The sequence below is a fragment of the Scyliorhinus canicula genome, chromosome 2 (genome assembly GCF_902713615.1).
Source record: "Scyliorhinus canicula chromosome 2, sScyCan1.1, whole genome shotgun sequence".
NCBI classification, from domain to species: Eukaryota; Metazoa; Chordata; class Chondrichthyes; order Carcharhiniformes; family Scyliorhinidae; genus Scyliorhinus; species Scyliorhinus canicula.
Window position 1 is genome coordinate 283,990,842 of NC_052147.1, and position 20,130 is coordinate 284,010,971.

General features: G+C 48.1%; 1 protein-coding gene across 3 annotated transcripts in view; it reads left to right on the plus strand.

Annotated features, from left to right (window-relative positions):
* The window catches only part of LOC119962211 (vimentin-like), a 216,909-nt gene extending 197,408 nt beyond the window's left edge, over positions 1–19,501 (plus strand). For all 3 annotated transcript variants that reach the window (XM_038790185.1, XM_038790183.1, XM_038790184.1), the window contains 3 exons: positions 15,835–15,869; positions 18,811–18,878; positions 19,316–19,501. In XM_038790185.1, the coding sequence (XP_038646113.1) occupies positions 15,835–15,869; positions 18,811–18,878; positions 19,316–19,351 (139 nt within the window). In that variant the 3' untranslated portion in view covers positions 19,352–19,501. The remainder of the gene's footprint in view (positions 1–15,834; positions 15,870–18,810; positions 18,879–19,315) is intronic.
* The last annotated feature ends 629 nt before the right edge of the window (positions 19,502–20,130 follow it).

Genomic DNA, 20,130 nt, shown 5'->3' on the forward strand with positions numbered 1-20,130 from the left:
GGGAGGTGATAGATAGGTTGGGAGCGATGCAAGCGGGTAAGGCCCCAGGACTTGACGGATTCCCAGTGGAATTTTATAAAAAGTTCTCTGGGTTGCTGGGGCCGTTCCTGGTTAAGATTTTTAATGAGTCTCGGGAGCTGGGAGGACTCCCCCCAACTCTATCAATTTCTCTCATCCTGAAGATAGATATAGGACAGATGTCAGAGATAGATTCTTTACTCAGAGAGTAGTAAGGGCGTGGAATGCCCTGCCTGCAACATTAAGGGCATTTAAATGGTCATTGGATAAACATATGGATGATAAGGGAATAGTGTAGATGGGCTTTAGAGTGGTTTCATGGGTCGGTGCAACATCGAGGGCCGAAGGGCCTGTACTGCGCTGTAATGTTATATGTTCTATGAAGTAAGATAAGGAACCGGAGAACTGTGGATTGTACAGGCCAATTTCTCTGTTGAACGTTGATGCTAAATTGCTGGCAAAGATCTTGGCCACTCGAATAGAGGATTGCGGAGGTGATCGGGGAAGATCGGACGGGATTTAAGAAGGACAGGCACCTGACGTCCAATATTACATGGCTTTTTAATGTTATAATGATGCCAGCGGAGGGGCCCGATGTTCAGCTGGTAGTAGACATGGACACGGAGAAAGCTTTCGACCGGGTGGAATGGAAGTACCTATGGGACATTTTAGGCAGGTTTGGGTTCAGACTGGGATTTGTGGATTGGGTCTGGTTGTTATATCAGGCTCCAGTGGCAAATGTAAGAACCAACCAAGTCTGGTCAGAGTATTTTAGTCTCTGCAGAAGGACAAGGCAGAGTGTCCGCTCCCCTCATTACTGTTTGCCCTGGCCATAGAGCCCTTGGCAATGGCCCTGAGATCATCAAATGCCTGGCAGGGGATAGTGAAGGGGGCGGGGGGGGGGGGGGGGGTGTAGCACAGAGTCTCTCTATATGCGAACGATTTGTTGCTCTATGTCACAGACCTGGTGGGGGCGGATGGCCGAAATCATGGAGATACTAGGAGAATTTGGGAGATTTTCAGGTTACAAGTTAAATATGGGAAAGAGCAAGATGTTCATGATCCAGCTACGGGGGAAGGAAAGGAGACCGAGGGAGTTGCCGTTCTGAGTGGTTGAGATGAGTTTTAGATATCTGGGGATTCAAGTGGCTAAGGATTGGGGGCAGCTTCATAAGTTAAATCTGGGCAAAGCGGTGGATCAAATGAAAAGGGATTTTCGCAGATGGGACCTGCTCCCACTGACACGGGCAGGGAGGATCCAGGCGGTAAAGGTGACAGTCCTTCCGAGACTGCTCTTCTTTTTCCAATGTCTTCCGATTTTTATCCCAAAGGCTTTTTTCACGAAAATGAACATGGCGATATCAGGTTTTGTGTGGGCGGGTAAAAAGAGTAAAGAAGGCACTCCTGGAACGGGGTTGCGGAGAGGGGAGCTTGGCCCTCCCGAGCTTTATTAACCAATACTGGGCGGCCAACATATCGACGGTCAGGAAGTGGGTAGTGGGGGAGGGGTCGGTGTGGGAGCGAGTAGAAGTGGCATCCTGTAAGGGTACGAGTTTGGAGGCTTTACTGACGGCGCCCCTGCCGTTTTCGCTGGCTCGGTACTCTTCGAGCTCTGTGGTGGTGGCAGCCCTTAGGGTGTGGGGGCAATGGAGGCAGCACATGAGATTGGAGGGGGTGTCAAGTGTGGTCACCGATTTGTAACAATCACTGGTTTGCTCTGAGAGGGCTGGATGGGGGCTATAAGGGATGGCAGCAGACAGGGATTGAGAGATTTGGGGACCTATTCATTCAGGAGGGTTTCCCGAGCTTGGAGGCATTAGAGGAGGAGTTTGAGTTGCTGGGCGGGAACAGGTTTCGGTATCTCCAGGTACGGGATTTTGTCCGGAGTCAGGTTCCTGGCTTTCCTCGCTAACCTGAGGGGGTTACATGAGAAAGTGATGTCCAAAAACAGAGGTTGAAGAGGGGAGGGTGTTGGAGATATACAAGGAGCTGATGGAGTGGGAAGGAGCCCCCATTACGGAGGTGAAGAGGAAGTGGGAAGAGGGGCTGGATGGAGAAATAGAAATTGAGCTGTGGGAAAAAGCCCTGAAGAGTCATTTCATCCTCGTTTTGTGCGAGACCTAGCTGAATCCAGTTCAAGGTGATCCACAGGGCCCATATGACGGTAGCCCGGATGAGCAGGTTCTTTGAAAATGAAAATCGCTTATTGTCACGAGTAGGCTTCAAATGAAGTTACTGTGAAAAGCCCCTAGTCGCCACATTCCAGCGCCTGTTCGGGGAGGCTGTTACGGGAGGTGGAGGACAGATGTGAGCGATGTGGGGGTAACCCGGTGAACCATGTACATATGTTTTGGGAATGTCCGAAATTGAGGGGATTCTGGCAGGAATTTGCGGACGTTATGTCAGAGGTCCTGGAAGGAAGGGTGACTCTGAGTCCAGAATTGGCAATATTTAGGGTATCGGAGGAGGGAGGCCGATGTTCTGGCCTTCTCCTCCCTGGTGGCCCGGAGACGGATTTTGCTGGAATGGAGGGACTCAGAGCCCCCAAAGTCAGGTGTGTGGGTCAGCGATATGACAGGTTTTCCCAATCTGAAGAAAATTAAATTTGCTTGAGAGGATCAAATCAACGGTTCGCCCAGAGATGGCAGCTGTGCATAGACTACTTCAAGGAAAATTGAACGTCAGCAGTAAGGGGGGTAGGAAAAAGTGGGTTGGGGGAGGAAAATCGGAGGCATGGCAATGTTACAACGGGACAGAAAACATAGTTTACGGGCAGCTAGGGAATAGAGCAGGGGAGTAGGGGGTGTTCTGTAGGTTGTTTTTTCTTTCTTTGCCTGTGTCGGCCTGTGCGGTTGTTTAAGAGATGTTAATATGTTAAACTGTGAAAATTACAAATGCTTCATTAAAGCATTTTCTAAAAACATAGAACCACACAAGTGCCAGGCAATGACCATTGTCAACAAAAGAGAATCCACCCATCTCCCCTTGACATCAAATGGTATTACCATCACTGAATCCCCACGATCAGCATCCTGGGGATTACCATTGACCAGAGACAGAACTGGGTCAGCCATATAAATATTGTGGCCATGATGTGGAGGTGCCGGCGTTGGACTAGGGTGGGCACAGTAAGAAGTCTTACAACACCAGGTTAAAGTCCAACATGTTTGTTTCAAACACTAGCTTTCGGAGGACTGTTCCTTCCTCAGGTGAATGAAGAGGTATATAAATATGTAATATAAATATTGTGGATACAAGAGCAAGTCAGAGATTCAGAATTCTGCAGTGAGTAACTCACCTCCTGACTCTCCAAAGTCCACCATCTTCAAAGCACAGCTGGAGGAGCGTTTGATGGGATTCTCTCCACTTGCTTTGATGAATGCAGCTCCAACATCACTCAAGGAGCTGGGTACTATCCAAGACAAAAAGCAGCCTGGCTTGATTGACACTCCATGCACCACGTTCAGTCAGCATTCACTTCCTCCACCAGTGACGCACTGTGACAGCAATGTGTCCAATCTACAAGATACACTGCAGCAACTTCCTAAAGATCTTTTCGACAGCACATTCTAAACGCATGACCTTTACAAGCAAAAGTGATAAAGGCAGCAGAGGCATAGAAACGCCACCACCTGCAAGGCCTACACCATGCCACACTTAGAACTATATCATAAGACATAGGAGCAGAATTAGGCCACTCGGTCCATCAAGTTCGCTCCGCCATTCAATCATGGCTGATATTTTTCTCATCCCCATTCTCCTGCCTTCTCCCCATAACCCCTGATCCCCTTATTAATCAAGAACCTATCTATCTCTGTCTTAAAGACACTCAGTGATTCGGCCTCTACAGCCTTCAGCGGCAAAGAGTTCCACAGATTCATCACCCTCTGGCTGAAGAAATTCCTCCTCATCTCTGTTTTGAAGGATCGCCCCTTTTAGGTTAGGTCCCAGCTAGCCCTTGTAATATGAGAACATCAGCCCCAGGGGACCCCTGTAATCAGGGGATGTCCCTGTCCCCCCCCCCCCCCAGGTACCCCTGTAATAGGGGCACCCCCTGCCTAAAGGAACCCCCTCCACATATCTTCCCCACAAGAAAAGGGAGCTAGAGAGTGTGGTGGTATGATTTGCATAGCTGTCTGCCATTGGTGCAGAACACCGGCTTACCATTGGCCCTGGTCGGTCATGTGCCTCGCGACCGATTGGTTGAGACCAGTCATATGACGGCTCTCCGATTGGTCGAGAGGCTGAGTTAACCACGCCTCCATACCGAGGTATAAATAGTCAGAACGCCCGGCGGTCGTCCATTTATTGTAGTCGACCGCAGGGTTAAGTTCTAGCTTATTAAAGCCTAACCTTTGTACAGCAACTCGTCTCACGTGCAATTGATGGCTCATCAGAGAGCAAGGGGAGCATTATAGCTGTAATACTTACCTTGCAGCTCCAAGTGCCTTGCAGCTGTGCCTGCATATGGTTTCCATGGCTCTACTAGCTGCAAGTCATTCACAACTTTTATGGGGAGGTGGTGGCGTAGTGATACTGTCACTGAACTATTAATGCAGAGACCCAGTGTACTCTGGGGTTCCAGGTTCAAATCCCACCACTGCAGATGATGAATTCAATAATTTAATAATCTGGAATTAGAAGTATAATGATGGCCATGAAATTATTGTCGATTGTCGTAAAATCTCATCTGGTTCACTAATGTCCTTCAGGGAAGGAAATCTGCCATCCTTACCTGGTCTGGTCTACATGTGAATCCAGATCCACAGCAATGGGGTTGACTCTTAACCGCCCCCCTCAGGGGCAATTAGAAATGGGCAAATAAATGCAGGCACAGCCTGCGATGCCAACGTCCTATGAACGAATAAAAAAAAGGGGTGGCCAATGATTGACAGCTTATACAAAGCATCTACAGCTTTGATCCATTCATATCCCTTCACACTTCAGTGGCCTAAGTGGTCAAACCCCAATGTTTGTAAACAATGACCACATCAGAGAGATGTGCATTTCAAGCATTAAGGGCGAGATTCTCCCAAAACGGGAGAAATCGTAAAGCTGCCGTAAAACCCGGGCGGGTTATACGGCAGCGCGCCCCTTCCCGACGGGGGACCGATTCTGGTCCCCGGTCGGGGCTAGCAGCCCGACGCCGTAGGCTCCGGCAAGACGGGCTTAACGAAAATCGTTAAGCCCGCTTACCGGAGTTAGCGCCGGCTGACGCGTCATATGACGTCAGCCGCGCATGCGCAGTTTGGAAGACTCCAACCCGCGCATGCGCGGGTGACGTCATCGCGTTTTTGCGCGAAACCCGCGCATGCGCGGGCCGGGTTGCCCCTCAGCCGCCCCGCGAATGGATACTGCGGGGCGGCGGAAGGACAAGTAGTGCGCGGGCATCGGGCCCGCTGCCCGCGATCGGTGCCCACCGATCGCGGGCCCATGGCACCCTTGGCACGGCCGTGGTACTGCCGTGCCAATCGGTGCCATGGTTATAAAAAGCGAGTTAGTGACGCCGTTTTTACGAACGGCAAGACCAGGTGTGTTTGCCTTTCGTGAAAACGGCGGAAAGGGCTGGGACTTCGGCCCATCTAACAGCTGAGAATCGCTGCCGGCCGTAAAAAAACGGCGGCAGCGATTCGGGTCGGGACTTCGGCGGGGGGGTGGGAGAATAGCGGGAGGGCGGCAAAAATGTCGGGAAGGCCCTCCCGCTATTCTCCCACCCGTCGTGGGGGGCGGAGAATTTCGCCCTAAGTGCATTGCGCTCAAGCTAGTGAATTCACTATGCTCACCCATTTGAAATTATTTACATCCCCTGCCTGCGTGCATCATGAACCTTGTTCACATCCCCTTTAAGCTGCTGCAGTCCTTTTGATCCTTCAAAATCCCATCCAGTTATGTAACTGGGTCTTAGGTTTGTCTGAATTGTCCCATTAATCAGAGACAAAATACTGCACTTTGCACCAGTAGACCTTTTGCATTTCCCACTTTAGGGAAGCGGTTTTCTCACCACGTTGTGCCCAGCGCTGATCTGGGAGCGCCGGCTGCATCATGGGAAAGGCCCAAATCAGCATTCGTGAAAAGCAAATTACTGCAGATGCTGGAATCTGAAGCGAAAGGGAAATTGTCAAAGAGTCACCGGACTCGAAACGTTAGCTCTTTTCTCTCCCGACAGATGCTGCCAGACTTGCTGAGATTTTCCAGCAATTTCCCGTTCGCTTCACATCAGCATTCGTGCTGGGCACAATCCATTTTGCAATTCACCCTGCGCACTTCAGATGGCGAGCAGCTCATTAAGCCTAATTTGCATTCATTTCAATCTCATTAGCGAGATTGAACTCAAATGCAGCCACCTCCTGGGAGCCACCTGACTCTCCAGCGAGAAGTCCATGCGAGTGTCGTTTAGTGCTCCTCTACAAAAATGGGAACCTGGCACACTGGCTACCAGGGTAAATAAGACATCAGACATAAGAGTCATCGGACTCGAAATGTTAGCTCTTTTCTCTCCCTACAGATGCTGCCAGATTTGCTGAGATTTACCAGCATTTTCCCTTTCGTTTCAGATTCCAGCATCTGCAGTAATTTGCTTTTATCCAGGGTAAATAAGGAAGTGAGTAGACATTTCCATTTACCAGCATGCAGCTCGGGGATGGGTGGGTGTGGGGGGCGGCTTTCAGGAGGAATGGGGGGGGTCCAGGTCGGGGGTCCCCCCGGGCTGGAGGGTTATGAGGGACTTTGCATCAGTGAGGCCTTGAAGCCATCTTTAAATATTGTGGAGACCCATAACAGGGGCAGCCACAGCTGATAAAAGTCAATTTAATTCCCTTTGACTGTGAACAGCCTCTAGCTTCACAGCTGAAGGCTATTCAAAGGAGGAATTAGCTTTGTTGGTTGTGCGAGCACTTCAGTCTCCTGAACTCCCAAGTGCCTCCTCGAAGGCACAGGCGCCCTGTTTGAGAGATGATTAGTGGACTGGATGTCCTGCAGCCTTTAACCTCTCTCTAAATGTTGGAAAGACCAAGGAACTGATCATCGACTTCAGGAAGCATAGCACTCCCATCTTCATCAATGGCTCCAAAGTGGAGATGGTCGATAGCTTTAAGTTCCTGGCAAAAACTGAAGCGGGAGAATCCGTCAAAGAAATTCGTGCATTGTTGGTCTGACGAATCGGATGATCTCCTATGGGACTGCTTAGAGTCAGTGAACTGGTCAGTATTTAAAACTATGCGACCAGCTTGAACGAGTATGCCACTACAGTAACTGACTTCATTAGTAAGTGTGTAAAAGACTGTGTGCCAAAGAACCAAATCCACGTGTTTCCCAACCGGAAACCCTGGATGAACAGGGATATCCACTGCTTGCTGAAGTCTAGGTCTGAGGCGTTCAAGTCAGGCGACCCTGACCTCTACAAGAAAGCCAGATATGATCTAAAGAAATCCATGAAAGATGGCAAAAGACAGTACTGGACCAAGCTCGAGTCCCAGGCTAGCCACACGGGTCCCCGCCATCTATGGCAAGGTCTGCAAGACATAACGGGCTACAATGAAAATGAAATGAAAATGAAATGAAAATCGCTTATTGTCACGAGTAGACTTCAGTGAAGTTACTGTGAAAAGCCCCTAGTCGCCACATTCCGGCGCCTGTCCAGGGAGGCTGGTACGGGAACCGAACCGTGCTGCTGGCCTGCTTGGTCTGCTTTAAAAGCCAGCGATTTAGCTGAGTGAGCTAAACCAGCCCCTCAAGGTGCTGGCATGTAAAATCGTCAGCTCCAACGCACCCATCCCTGATGAGCTTAACGCATTCTATGCCCGCTTTGATCAAGAGGGCAGCGAGAGCAAGCCCTCCACGCCAGAAGCCGTGGATGAACTTGTATCTGGGATCACCACTGCAGACGTCAGAGCAGTCTTCTCGGTCAACCCATGGAAAGTGACTCGCTCGGATGGTACCCGGACGAGCACTCAGGTCTTGCGCGGATCAGCTGGCGAGGGTATTCGCAGACATCTTCAACCTCTCTTTACCAAAATATGAGGTCCCTATCTGCTTCAAGAAGACAACCATCATCCCTGTACCAAGAAAAAAGTAATGATGTGGAGATGCCGGCATTGGACTGGTGAGCACAGTAAGAAGTCTTACAACACCAGGTTAAAGTCCAACAGGTTTGTTTCAAACACTAGCTTTCGAAGCACTGCTCCTTCCTTAGGTCAGAAAAGTCAAGCAGCGTGCCTTAATGACTATTATCCAGTGGCTCTGACATCCATTATCATGAAGTGCTTCGAAAGGTTAGTCATGGCACAAATTAACTCCAGCCCCCCCGGATTGCCTTGATCCACTACAGTTCGCCTACCGCTGCAACAGGTTCACAGCAGACGCCATCTCCATGGCCCTGCGCTCTACCCTGGAACACCTAGATAACCAAGACACCTATGTCAGACTACTATTTAACAACTACAACTCAGCCTTCAACACCATCATTCCTACGAAACACATCCCCAAACTCCGTGGCCTTGGCCTCAGCTCCTCCCTCTGCGACTGGATCCTGAACTTTCTAACCCACAGGCCACAATCAGTAAAGATAGGCAACAACACCTCCTCCACTATCATCCTCAACACCGGTGCCCCACAAGGCTGTGTCCTCAGCCCCCTACTATAATCCTTATACACCTATGACTGTGTGGCCAAATTCCCCTCCAACTCGATTTTCAAATTTGCCGATGACACCACCATAGTGGGTCGGAATTCAAACAATGACGAGACAGAGTACAGGAATGAGATAGAGAATCTGGTGAACTGGTGCGACGACAATAATCTCCCTCAATATCAACAAAACGAAGGAGATTGTTATCGACTTCAGGAAGCGTAGTGGAGAATATGCCCCTGTCTACATCAATGGGAACCAAGTAGAAAGGGTCGAGAGCTTCAAGTTTTTAGGTGTACAGATCACCATCAGCCTACCCTGGTCCACCCCCACATGCCGACACTATTGTTAAGAAAGCCCACCAACGACTCTACTTTCTCAGAAGACTAAGGAAATTTGGCATGTCAGCACAACCCTGACCAACTTCTACAGATGCACCATAGAAAGCATTCTCTCTGGTTGTATCACAGCTTGGTATGGAGCCTGCTCTGCCCAAGACTGCAGGAAACTACAAAAGGTCGGAAATGTAGCCCAGTCCATCACGCAAACCAGACTCCCATCCACTGACTCTATCTATAATTCCCGCTGCCTCGGAAAGGCAGCCAGCATAATTAGGGACTCCACGCACCCCGGGACATACTCTCTTCCACCTTCTTCCGTCAGGAAAAAGGGACCAAAGTTTGAGGTCACGTACCAACCGACTCAAGAACAGCTTCTTCCCTACTGCCATCAGACTTTTGAATGGACCTACCTCGTATTAAGTTGATCTTTTCTCTACACCTTGCTATAACTGTAACATTATATTCTGCAGTCTCTCCTTCCTTCCCTATGTACGGTATGCATTGTTTGTACAGCATGCAAGAAACAATACTTTTCTCTGTATACTAATACATGTGACAATAATAAATGAAATCATGGGCGAAATTCTCCGACCCCACGCAGGGTCGGAGAATAGGCGGGAAGCGGCGTTATTTCCGCTCCCGCAGGTTTTTCAATTCTCCCGCAGGTCATAAACCGGCGTTGTGCAAATCCCGCCGGCAGCCTGTGAAAACAGCTGGCGCCGGCGGGATTTCATTTTAAAAAAAACTTACCTCAAATCTCCGGCCCGGATGGGCCGAAGTCCCGCCGCTGGGAGGCCTTCTCCCGCCGCCGAGGTTTAAACCACCTCTGAAACGGCGGGCTCAGCGGCGCGAGCGGGCCCCCGGGGTCCTGGGGGGGCGGGGGGCGATCGGTCCCGGGGGGGTGCCCCCACAGAGGCCTGGCCCGCGATCCGGGCCCCCCGCTCACTCCGCGGGGCAGTGCCGTGGGGGCACTCTTTCTCCTTCCGCTCCGCCATGGCGGACGTGGAGGAGAACCCCGCATCGCGCATGCGCCGGCAGGCTGACGTCACTGCCGGCGCATGCGCCGACCGCCGAAAGCCTTTAGGCCAGCCCCGCTTCCGACGGCGCCGGGTGTTTGCGCCAGTCTTCTGGTGCAAACTGCTCCGGCGCGGGGCTGGCCCCCAAAGGTGGGGAGAATTCCCCACCTTTGGGGAGGCGCGACCCCTGAGTGGTTGGCGCCACTCCCCTACGCCGGCACCCTCCGTCACGCCGGGTAGGGGAGAATCCAGCCCCATATTACCAACAGTCTGTCCTGGTCCACTCACGTTGATGCAACAGTCAAGAAAGCCCAACAACGTCTCTACTTCCTACTGAAGCTAAAGAAATTTGGCACGTCTGCATTGACTCTCACAAACTTCTACAGATGTGCGATGGAGAGCATCCTATCCGGCTGCATCACAGCCTGGTATGGCAACTGCTCGGCCCAAGATCGCAAGAAACTGCAGCCTGTGGTGAACTCAGCCCAACGCATCACACAAACTTGCCATCCCCACATTGATGCTGTCGACACCTCCTGCTGCCTCAGGAAGGCAGACAGAATTACCAGAGACCCCTCCCACCCAGGCTTTGCCTTCTTCCAGACCCTTCCATCAGGCAGAAGGTACAGAAGTCTGAAGACTCGCACATCCAGACATAGGAACAGTTTCTTCCCCACAGCTACAAGACTCCTCAATGACTCCCCCTCGGACTGATCTGTTCCCTGTAAGAACACTATTCACGACGCCCTATGCTGCTCTTGCTCATGTATTTTCTTTGTTAGGCCCCTTGTTCCGTACTGTAACCAATCACTGTTTGTTGATGTACCATTTGTCAATGTTCTCTGTTGATGATTCTTTTGTCTACTATGTATGTACTGTGTACGTTCCCGCGGCCTCAGAAAAATGCTTTTCACTGTACTTCGATACATGTGACAATAAATAAAATAAAATCAAAATGATGTCTGAACAGCGTGCCTGTAGTCTAGTAACGTCAGCACCGTAGAGGCAGTTATCAACAATCAAACACTGAAGAGCAGGCCTTGAGCACTGGGATCCTCGCATGGCCACGGTCTGGATAAGTGGAGGACAGCTGAGCATGACCTCCCTAATGTTGCTGACAGAGGTTTGGGGTCTTGGGGTTCCTGTTCTGGCCGGGACTGAGGTTTGTCAACAGAACTGGCTTGCAGGTCGCATTCTGAGAGAAGGCGGGACAGTAATGGTAAGGGTGGGGGAGACTTGGGATATATGAGGGTCCTGTAATGGAAGACTAATTGATTATCGATCTCTCTCCTCCAGTTCCTCCCAGATACAAAAATGATTGCTGGAGTCAAGCCTGTGGAACCTGCCTTCGCTGTGTTTGTCGCAGCCGAGACAGGCAGACACTGAAGAAGACTGCAAGACCAACACAGGCTGAAAGCAGCACCACATGTGCAGGGGGGCAGCACACCCTCAAGACCCGGCCGCTCATCAGGCTGAGGAGGGGGCCAGAAGGGGAGGCTAACGATGTGGCAGGGTGTACAGGATTTTTTGGTCCTTCAATGTGCTGACGGACAGCATATGCAGCAAAAGACTGCGTCTGAACAGAGAGACAGTGTAGCACCTGTGCCACGTCCTCATGGACAGGGAGTAAGGGTGGGGCCAGGCCCGGTGTGAAGATTAAAGCGACAGAGGCTTTATATGTATCAGATGTGAAATGTTGTTATGGTGAACATTGAATGTGACAGATTTCCATTCCCCCGAGCTATGGACAGTGACCTCACCAGCGCCTGTTCACTGCTTCTCACTCTTGATTCTCCATGGTTTAGTGCTACATCTAGGTGTGTCCCCTGGATTTACATCAGGTGTGGAGGCAGCCTTCTGCTTTCCACGCCCTATGGCCTTTGATGCCCTTGGTGGATATCCTTTGGAGGGCCTGGAACTGGAGTGCCCCGGCCGACTTACTGGTGTCACAGGTGTTGCCCAGCCACTCTATTCTATCCGCTGCCCTTGAGATGCGCAGGTGTCAGGAGGGGGGGGGTTCACAAGAACTAGTCACCGCCTTAGTCTCCTTGATAGAAGGCTAAGCTCTACGCTTCCTCCTCCCAGAGGGTGGCCCATAAGGCCTGGTTGACTCCCTGGAATGGAGGGGCAGCTGGAGTGAGCTCCAAAAGCCTCTGAATCATCTGGCATTGCCAGTCCTGGAGGCTTCCTATTGTCTGCACTATAGTGTCAATGCCCTCAGCGATGGTCCTCAGTGACTGAGCAAGCTCTGGAGTGCTTTGGCAATGCCCACCTGCGTCTGGAACATGTCCCTCAGGCACTGTGGACATGATGTCAAGGCCCTCAGCCATGGTCATCACAGTCTGAGCAACGCCTTAGAGAGCACCACTCCAGACACGGTCATTGTGCTTCAGGTTTTCCACTGTGGTCACCACCCTAGCATTGCTAACCCTACTGCTGGTTCTCCAATCACCTCAGGCAAACAGGATGCCCCGGTTCTCGTCCACTCCGTCGAGAAGCCTGGCCAAGGTCGGCATCCCCAAAGCAAGAGGCAGTTCTCCGCCCTGACATCCTAGTGTCTTGACTTGGAATGAGTGCTGAGGGAGCTGAAAGCAGCTCCCCCCTTGTTAGCAGCTGCAGCGCGAGTCGGACAGATCAGATAGTGAGGGAGTCAGGCATGGAGAGATTCACTTGGGGGCTCACATTTTGCATGATGTAAGATGAATAGGCCGTGATCTCGCCATTACAGCCGGCGTGAAACACCCTGCCAAACCCGTCCAAAATGACACTTATAATCGCGCCCTAGATCATTTTATAATATAATCTTTATTGTCACAAGTGTGCTTCCATTAACGCTGCAATGAAGTTACTGTGAAAAGCCCCTAGTCGCCACATTCCGCCGCCTGTTCGGATACACAGAGGAAGAATTCTGAATCTCTAAATTACCTAACAGCACGCCTTTCGGGACTTGTGGGAGGAAACCGGAGCACCCGGAGGAAACCCACGCAGACACAGGGACAACATGCAGACTCCGCCCGGACAGTGACCCAAGCCAGGAATCGAACCTCAAGCCTGGAGCTGTGAAGAAACAGTGCTAACCACTGTGCTACCGTTCCACCCCTTGTGTAACATTACTAATTTCAAATGAAAGGTTGTTGTATATTCCAAGCTTGCATACAATTGGCAGCATGTATTGCTGGACCACATTCATGATGTGAAAGACTGTTAGAGCTGATCGACAGAGATTTACATTCATTCAATCTGAGCCATATTCAATATTTAAGGAAAAACTAGATAGTTTCTTGATTAATAAGGGGTGAAAGTTTATCGGAGGTAGGCAGGAATGTGGGGTTGAGGTTACAATCAGTAACAGATTGTAGAGACCACAAAAGAGACTCCTGTCTGGAAGCTTGAAGGCAGTCCAGAAGGGCTGTGGGAACCATAACAGCTGTAATACTTACCTTGCTTCAGTGGCCTAAGTGGTGAAACCCTAATCTTTCTAAACATTGCCCACAGCAAAGAGGTGTAAGTTGCACTTAGTGCATTCCAATCACTGAAGTGTGTGATTTCACTTCATTCACCTATCTTTTATTGTGGGCAATGTTTCCAAATATTGGGGTTTCACCACTTAGGCCACTGATGTGTGCAGGGAGATGAATGGATCAAAGCAGCAGAAGTTTTTTTACAACTTGTCAATCACAAAGCTCTACTCAAGCCATAAATGGATTGGAGACAGTGAATCTTTGGGATCCAGACACAAGCACAGCGCTCTCCTTGGAGGAATGGACACGTGGAGCTGCAAGGTAAGTACTAAAACTATAATGCTTCCCACAGCCTCTGTCTGCCCTGTAGCTTCCACACAGGGGTCTCTTTTCTGGGGGAAGAGGTCTGTGGATGGGGTTCCTGTGGGGGCTCCCCCTATCCAGGGTACCGGGTGAGTGGTGGGCGGGTCATTCCCATACTTGGCTGTAGGCAATCCAGACGTGGGGGGGGAAGGGGGCGGCGGAGCCGATCTGCAGTGCCCGCTGCAGGAATCTGCCCTTTATCGGGATTCCCCCAAGCATCTCGTATTCCACGCCATCCATAAATCTGTATGGCAAGGAATTGCATCCTGCTGTACGATCGCAAGGGGATTGTAAAACTAGTGCAATTCAGCTCAGGCGGGAGAAGTGGCCTAGATTTCTGCATTAGAGAGATTGCTGTATAATTTTCTCTCTTTGCTTTGTGATTGATTTTTTTTACTTGCCCTTGGGATGTGGAATAGCATGAGACAAAAAGTGATTTATTCAAGCAACAATGAGATAAAAGTATTACAGGCACAGCAACTACAATACAGGTCTTTATTTCTTGACTCCCAGGCTCGCCTGAGGGCCCGCTTGCTCCCCAGACCCACTCGCTTTCTTGCCATTAGCTGAGTTTCACATGCTTCCAAGCAATAGATCCTGGCATGTGATGTAGCATCATTTGCAAGACCAGCATTTATTATCCATCCCTAATTGCCCTGAGAAAGTAGTAGTGAGCTGCCTTCTTGAAATGAAAATGAAAATCGCTTATTGTCACGAGTAGGCATCAATGAAGTTACTGTGAAAAGCCCCTAGTCGCCACATTCCGGCGCCTGTCCGGGGAGGCTGGTACGGGAATTGAACCGTGCTGCTGGCCTGCTTGGTCTGCTTTAAAAGCCAGCGATTTAGCCTGGTGAGCTAAACCAGCCCCTGTGATCTGTGAAGCACTGTGATCTGATGTTGATATAGCTATAATGCTGGTATGGAAAGAATTTATGAATTTTAGCTCAGCGACAGTGAAGGAACAACGATATAATTCCAAGTCAGGATGGCTGTGACCTGGAGAGGAACTTGAAGGTGGTGATGTTCACATGTGTCTGCTGTCCTTGTCCACTTAGGTGGTAGTAGTTGCAGGTTTGAAAGGTAATGTCAAAGAAGTCTCAGTGAGTTGCTGCAGTGCATAATATTGATGATACACACTGCACAATATGAGGAGGGAAGTGGTGGATGGGATGCCAATCAAGTGGGCTACTTCATGCTGATGGTTCTGAAATTTGAGAATTTGTTGGAGTTAACTCATCCAGGTAATGGGAAGATATTCCATCAGAGTCTGGGCTTTTGCCTGTAGATAATGAACAATCCTTGCAGAGTCAGGAGGTGAGTTGCTCATCGTAGAATTCACACTGAAGTATTTTAACTGAACTGTGGCACTGTTTATCTAACCCTTAAATCTCAGGTACAAATGAGCAATTCTACTCATGAGAGTCAGTGAGAAATTGCCTGTAACCAACATTATAAAGTACTATTGGGATAAATGTTCCATTGAGTTTAATGCTGGCTAAAAAAAAGCACGCACATAAATGTGCTACAAGTGTATTAGGTAGTCACAGCTGAACTTGACCAATCAAAAATATTCCTCTATTGTCGTGTGCATGCTTCTATTGCTGTTACGTATTGAGCAATTTTTGTAAAGGTTATTGTCCTAAGTCTTTTTGAAAAAGACAGTAAATTCCAGTCTGACACCATTACCAACTCATCTGCTACACTCCTTCCTGTGATCAACCAATGAAGTTGGCCAGTAGAAGTTGACTTACATAAAGAAATGCGTTCAATTTGAAAAAGTCTTTTTAAAGGTAAACCTGCTTTTGTGATACCGTGGTAGGTTACTAGAGTTTTGTGATACCGTGGAAGGTTACTAGAGTTACCCATCATGAAGGATAACAATTTGAAGAGTTACCCATCACGAAGGATAACAATTTGAAGACTGTGAAAAACTAACTCAGAAATCATTAACCTGCCATTTTAGTAAATTTAATACAATTTAAAATTGACTGAATTTTATTGCTTTCTAGGGACTATACATCTCAGCCCAGTATAACTGATAAAGGTGCGTATAATTTTAAAGTCAGTTTGATATTAAATAAGAAACTTAGCATCATTCACAATGCATTGGCCACACATCTGTGGAATTAGCCACAATGTTAGGTTGCAGGAGTTTCCTTAGGATAAGGTCCCATCAAGACAGCTTGATGGTGGTGACAACATTTAGGCAAAGGGATCACATGATCATTTCCTTGCTGTGTCACGTACAAATCCAGATGTAAGTTTAAATTTTACTCCCTGCAACAAAAAGCATTCTTTATTTTTTTGCTCAGATTTTTCCAAGATATATCCAGAAAGGCTGTGATACTAGCTCCTAACTTTCGTCTCTTCCTCTTATTCAGTGTCCTACATTATCTTCCTTTCCAGTATGTTGAAATCCAAACTTCGTACATGTTTTCCTATTCTAATTTATTCTCAGTATTAAATTTAAAATATTTGTTTCATGTTCCATCGATTTTATTCATTTACTGGATGTGGGCGTCACTGATTAGGGCAGCATTTATTGCCCATCCCTAATTGCCCTTCAGAACATAGAACACAGAACAGTACAGCACAGAACAGGCCCTTCGGCCCTCAATGTTGTGCCGAGCCATGATCACCCTACTCAAACCCACGTATCCACCCTATACCCGTAACCCAACAAACCCCCCCCCCCCCCCCCCCCCAACCTTACTTTTTATTAGGACACTACGGGCAATTTTAGCACGGCCAATCCACCTAACCCGCACATCTTTGGACTGTGGGAGGAAACCGGAGCACCCGGAGGAAACCCACGCACACAGGGGGAGGACGTGCAGACTCCACACAGACAGTGACCCAGCCGGGAATCGAACCTGGGACCCTGGAGCTGTGAAGCATTTATGCTAACCACCATGCTACCCTGCTGCCCAAGGTGGTGGTGAGTTGCCTTCTTGAACCGCTGCAGTCCTTCAGGTGTAGGTACATCCACTGTGCTGTTAGGGAGGGAGTTGCAGGACTTTGTCCCAGTGACAGTGAAGGAACGGCGATATATTTCCAATTCAGGGTAGTGAACGACTTGGAGGGAAACCTCCAGGTGGTGGAGTTCCCAGGTATCTGTTGCTCTTGTCCTTCTAGATGGTATGTGATCTTTATGTTGTCAATGATGCTATTGCCTTGCCACTCCTGTGGCTTACCAATAAAGCTTTTGATTAGTTTTCTTTGACTCCCTAACCGCTCATATTTCCTTGCTTCCTCCAAACCCCATCACTTTGATCTGCCCGCCCTGGAAAACAACTTTCGGCAGCTCTCTCATGACCTTGAGGCCTTCCAGTCGATATGGCAACACTGCTACTGTTAACTTGCTCAACAACTTTGCCTTTAATTCCCTTACTCTCACCAAATGACTCACTGTGTCCCAATTCCTCTTGTCAGCTTCCACCGTTACTCCTTAAAGTCTGAGGGACACAGGGGATCCAGTGACATATCTAATTTAATCATGTCAAGCATTTCCATGCCTCCCCATCTATTGTCAATCACCTTACTTTTCTTAAAGAATAGTTTCACTTTGTCACTCTTTCAAACCCATTGCAGTTACATTTCCAACAGTAAGCGTGAAGAGCTCATGGACTACTTCAACTCCAAGGTCAAGACAATAAGACTGCAAATCCATGAACTTTCTGTCACACATGTGTCATAACTCTCAAAAGGATTCGGAGGCACTGCTGCCTCCGGCACTGAGGACCCAGGTTCGATCCCGGCCCCGGGTCAGTATCTGTGGAGTTTGCACATTCTCCTCATGTCTGCATGGCTCTCACCCCCAGAACCCACAAGATCTGCATGATAGGTGGATTGGCCACGCCAAATTGCTCCTTAATTGGAAAAAACAATTGGGTACTCTAAATTTATTTTTTTTAAACTCCCAAAGGATTGTGGCAATGGGCGTGATTAATGGGGGGGAACGGAGTCCCACTTTGGGCATGTTGATGTGGGGTGCGTCTCAGTGCTAATCCTGCTATTTTTTGGACCTCAACAAGGAAAGCCTCACCAAGGCCGCACTTACATTCATTTCATGCTCAGCTCCTCAGCACAGGAAGAGATCGGGTTGTCATTTTAAAATTCTGCCCTGATCTCTCGACTGCCCACCCCCGCACTCTCTGGACCCCACCCCACCCCAATGCCCCAACTTACCGATTAGGGATCCTCGAGCCCCCTCATCCAAGCTCATAAGGGCAGTCCCGGCCCAATCCCCGGCATGGGCAACCTACCACCTTGGCACAGCCAGACTGGCAGTACCACCTGGGCACCCTGGCAGGTCTAGTGCCACTTCCCAATCTATAATTTTTGCCTTGAATATTTCTGAAATCTGGAACCAACACTAAATTATCTGCACCAGTAATTTGGCTGGATAGCTAAAATCTGGTGTACTGTACGATCTGTTGCTCAAATGCTCCAGATTAGATATTGTCCCAGAAACACTGCTAAAGACTAAATCACATTGATTAGTATTTCTTCGGCATCCTAATTAAGGATAGTCATTAACAGCATCAGTATTTTTGTTTTGCATCCTTTGAGACTAGGTAGCTTTCCCATTGGATCACTCAGTGGTTAGGCAATTAAAGGGCCCCACTATGCTTATGTCCTTTGTCATTTGTTAACATTATTCCTAATTTTATCAAACCTGTTGATCTGGAGGCCTGTAACAAGTGTCAATAATCATTTCAGCATGAATCTTCAATTCATGCAGCGGATAGTAGAGTATCAGATATTCTATTCCAGATTTTGCTGTGCCAATAAAGACAAAATGATCACAGGCATAATATCAAACCTGCTCTACCAAGTAGGTACCTTTAAAATCCAAAAAACCATGAGGAATGATTCATGTTAACAATTTATCTCAATTCTAAATCCAAATACCAGATAAGCACTTTTAAAACCAAAATTTGATTTTATTAAATGAATAACAATGAATAATTATTTCCTTCTAGAAGTTGAGCCTAGAGATGCTACTGAAACGTGCATAATGTCTTCATCTGATGAAGACAAAGAATCTGAGGTAAGAAATTAAAATTATGGACTGACTTTGACTTAGTGTTACTGAGCTGCTGTCCAAGCTGAAGACATGATGGGCATCAGTAAAGTGGTACCTTTGTACCAGGACACATTCACGTTCTGATGGGACCAGAAAATTCTGAACTTGAGTTTGAGCTGAGGACACACGTAATGCAGATGTTTATTTGGAGAAAACAAAAAAAAAATTGACTGAGAATTATACCTTTTTATAACTGAGTTCTTGGTAAATGGCAGTGCAGCCTACGAATGACTAAGATTTATTTGGCTGAAAACAAATCATATGAAGCTGACCCTCAGTTCCCGGCGTAGCTTGGGCTCCTTGATGAGAATATGCTTTCATAAATCCTTGGTGAGAATATGCTTTCATAAAATTGTCAACAATTATTTACAATTCTTTTATTCCAATTCTGTTTCCTGCAGGAAAATGAAGACTTGTGCGCCCTTGATCAAGATTAACAGTCGGAAATGGAATGGCAAGCAGACCTGAGTGCCTCACAGTTACATTGTAAAAAAAAATCCTCTAATCCTAAATACAGCATCAGAAAATTCACATGTTTCACTCTTAGATTACTTGAATAAATGTGAGTTGATGACAACCAAATCTGATATCAGGCACACGATGTGCTGATTGTCTCAGAAATTCTTTTTAATTTAATTGTAATGACTTTCAAGCTTTGTTTTTAGTGTTTACAAGAAATGCACTCCATTTTTAAAACAATTTCTTATATTGTATATTTATTCAAACCTCATTTTATCAAACCTGTTGATCTGGAGGCCTGTAACAAGTGCCAATAATTATTTCCGGACACGCGACAACGCAGAATTGCCGATCAAAAACTTATAGCTAAGTTCCGCACGCATGAGTGCGGCCTCAACCGGGACCTTGGATTCATGTTGCATTATATTCACCCCCCACCATCTGGCCTGGACTTGCAAAATCCTACCAACTGTTCTGGCTTGGGACAATAGCACACCTCTTTAACCTGTGATTATCCCTCTCCCTGGATCTGTAATGATTTGATTACCTGCAAATGCTCGCATTCCAAGTATTGTCCAGCATCTCTGACTTTGTCTATATAAATGTTTCTGGAACATACCTCTCCATTCACCTGAGGAAGGAGCTGTGCTCCGAAAGCTCGTGTTTGAAACAAACCTCTTGGACTTTAACCTGGTGTTGTAAGACTTCTTACAATAATTATTTCAGCATAAATCTTCAATTCATGCAGCGGATAGTA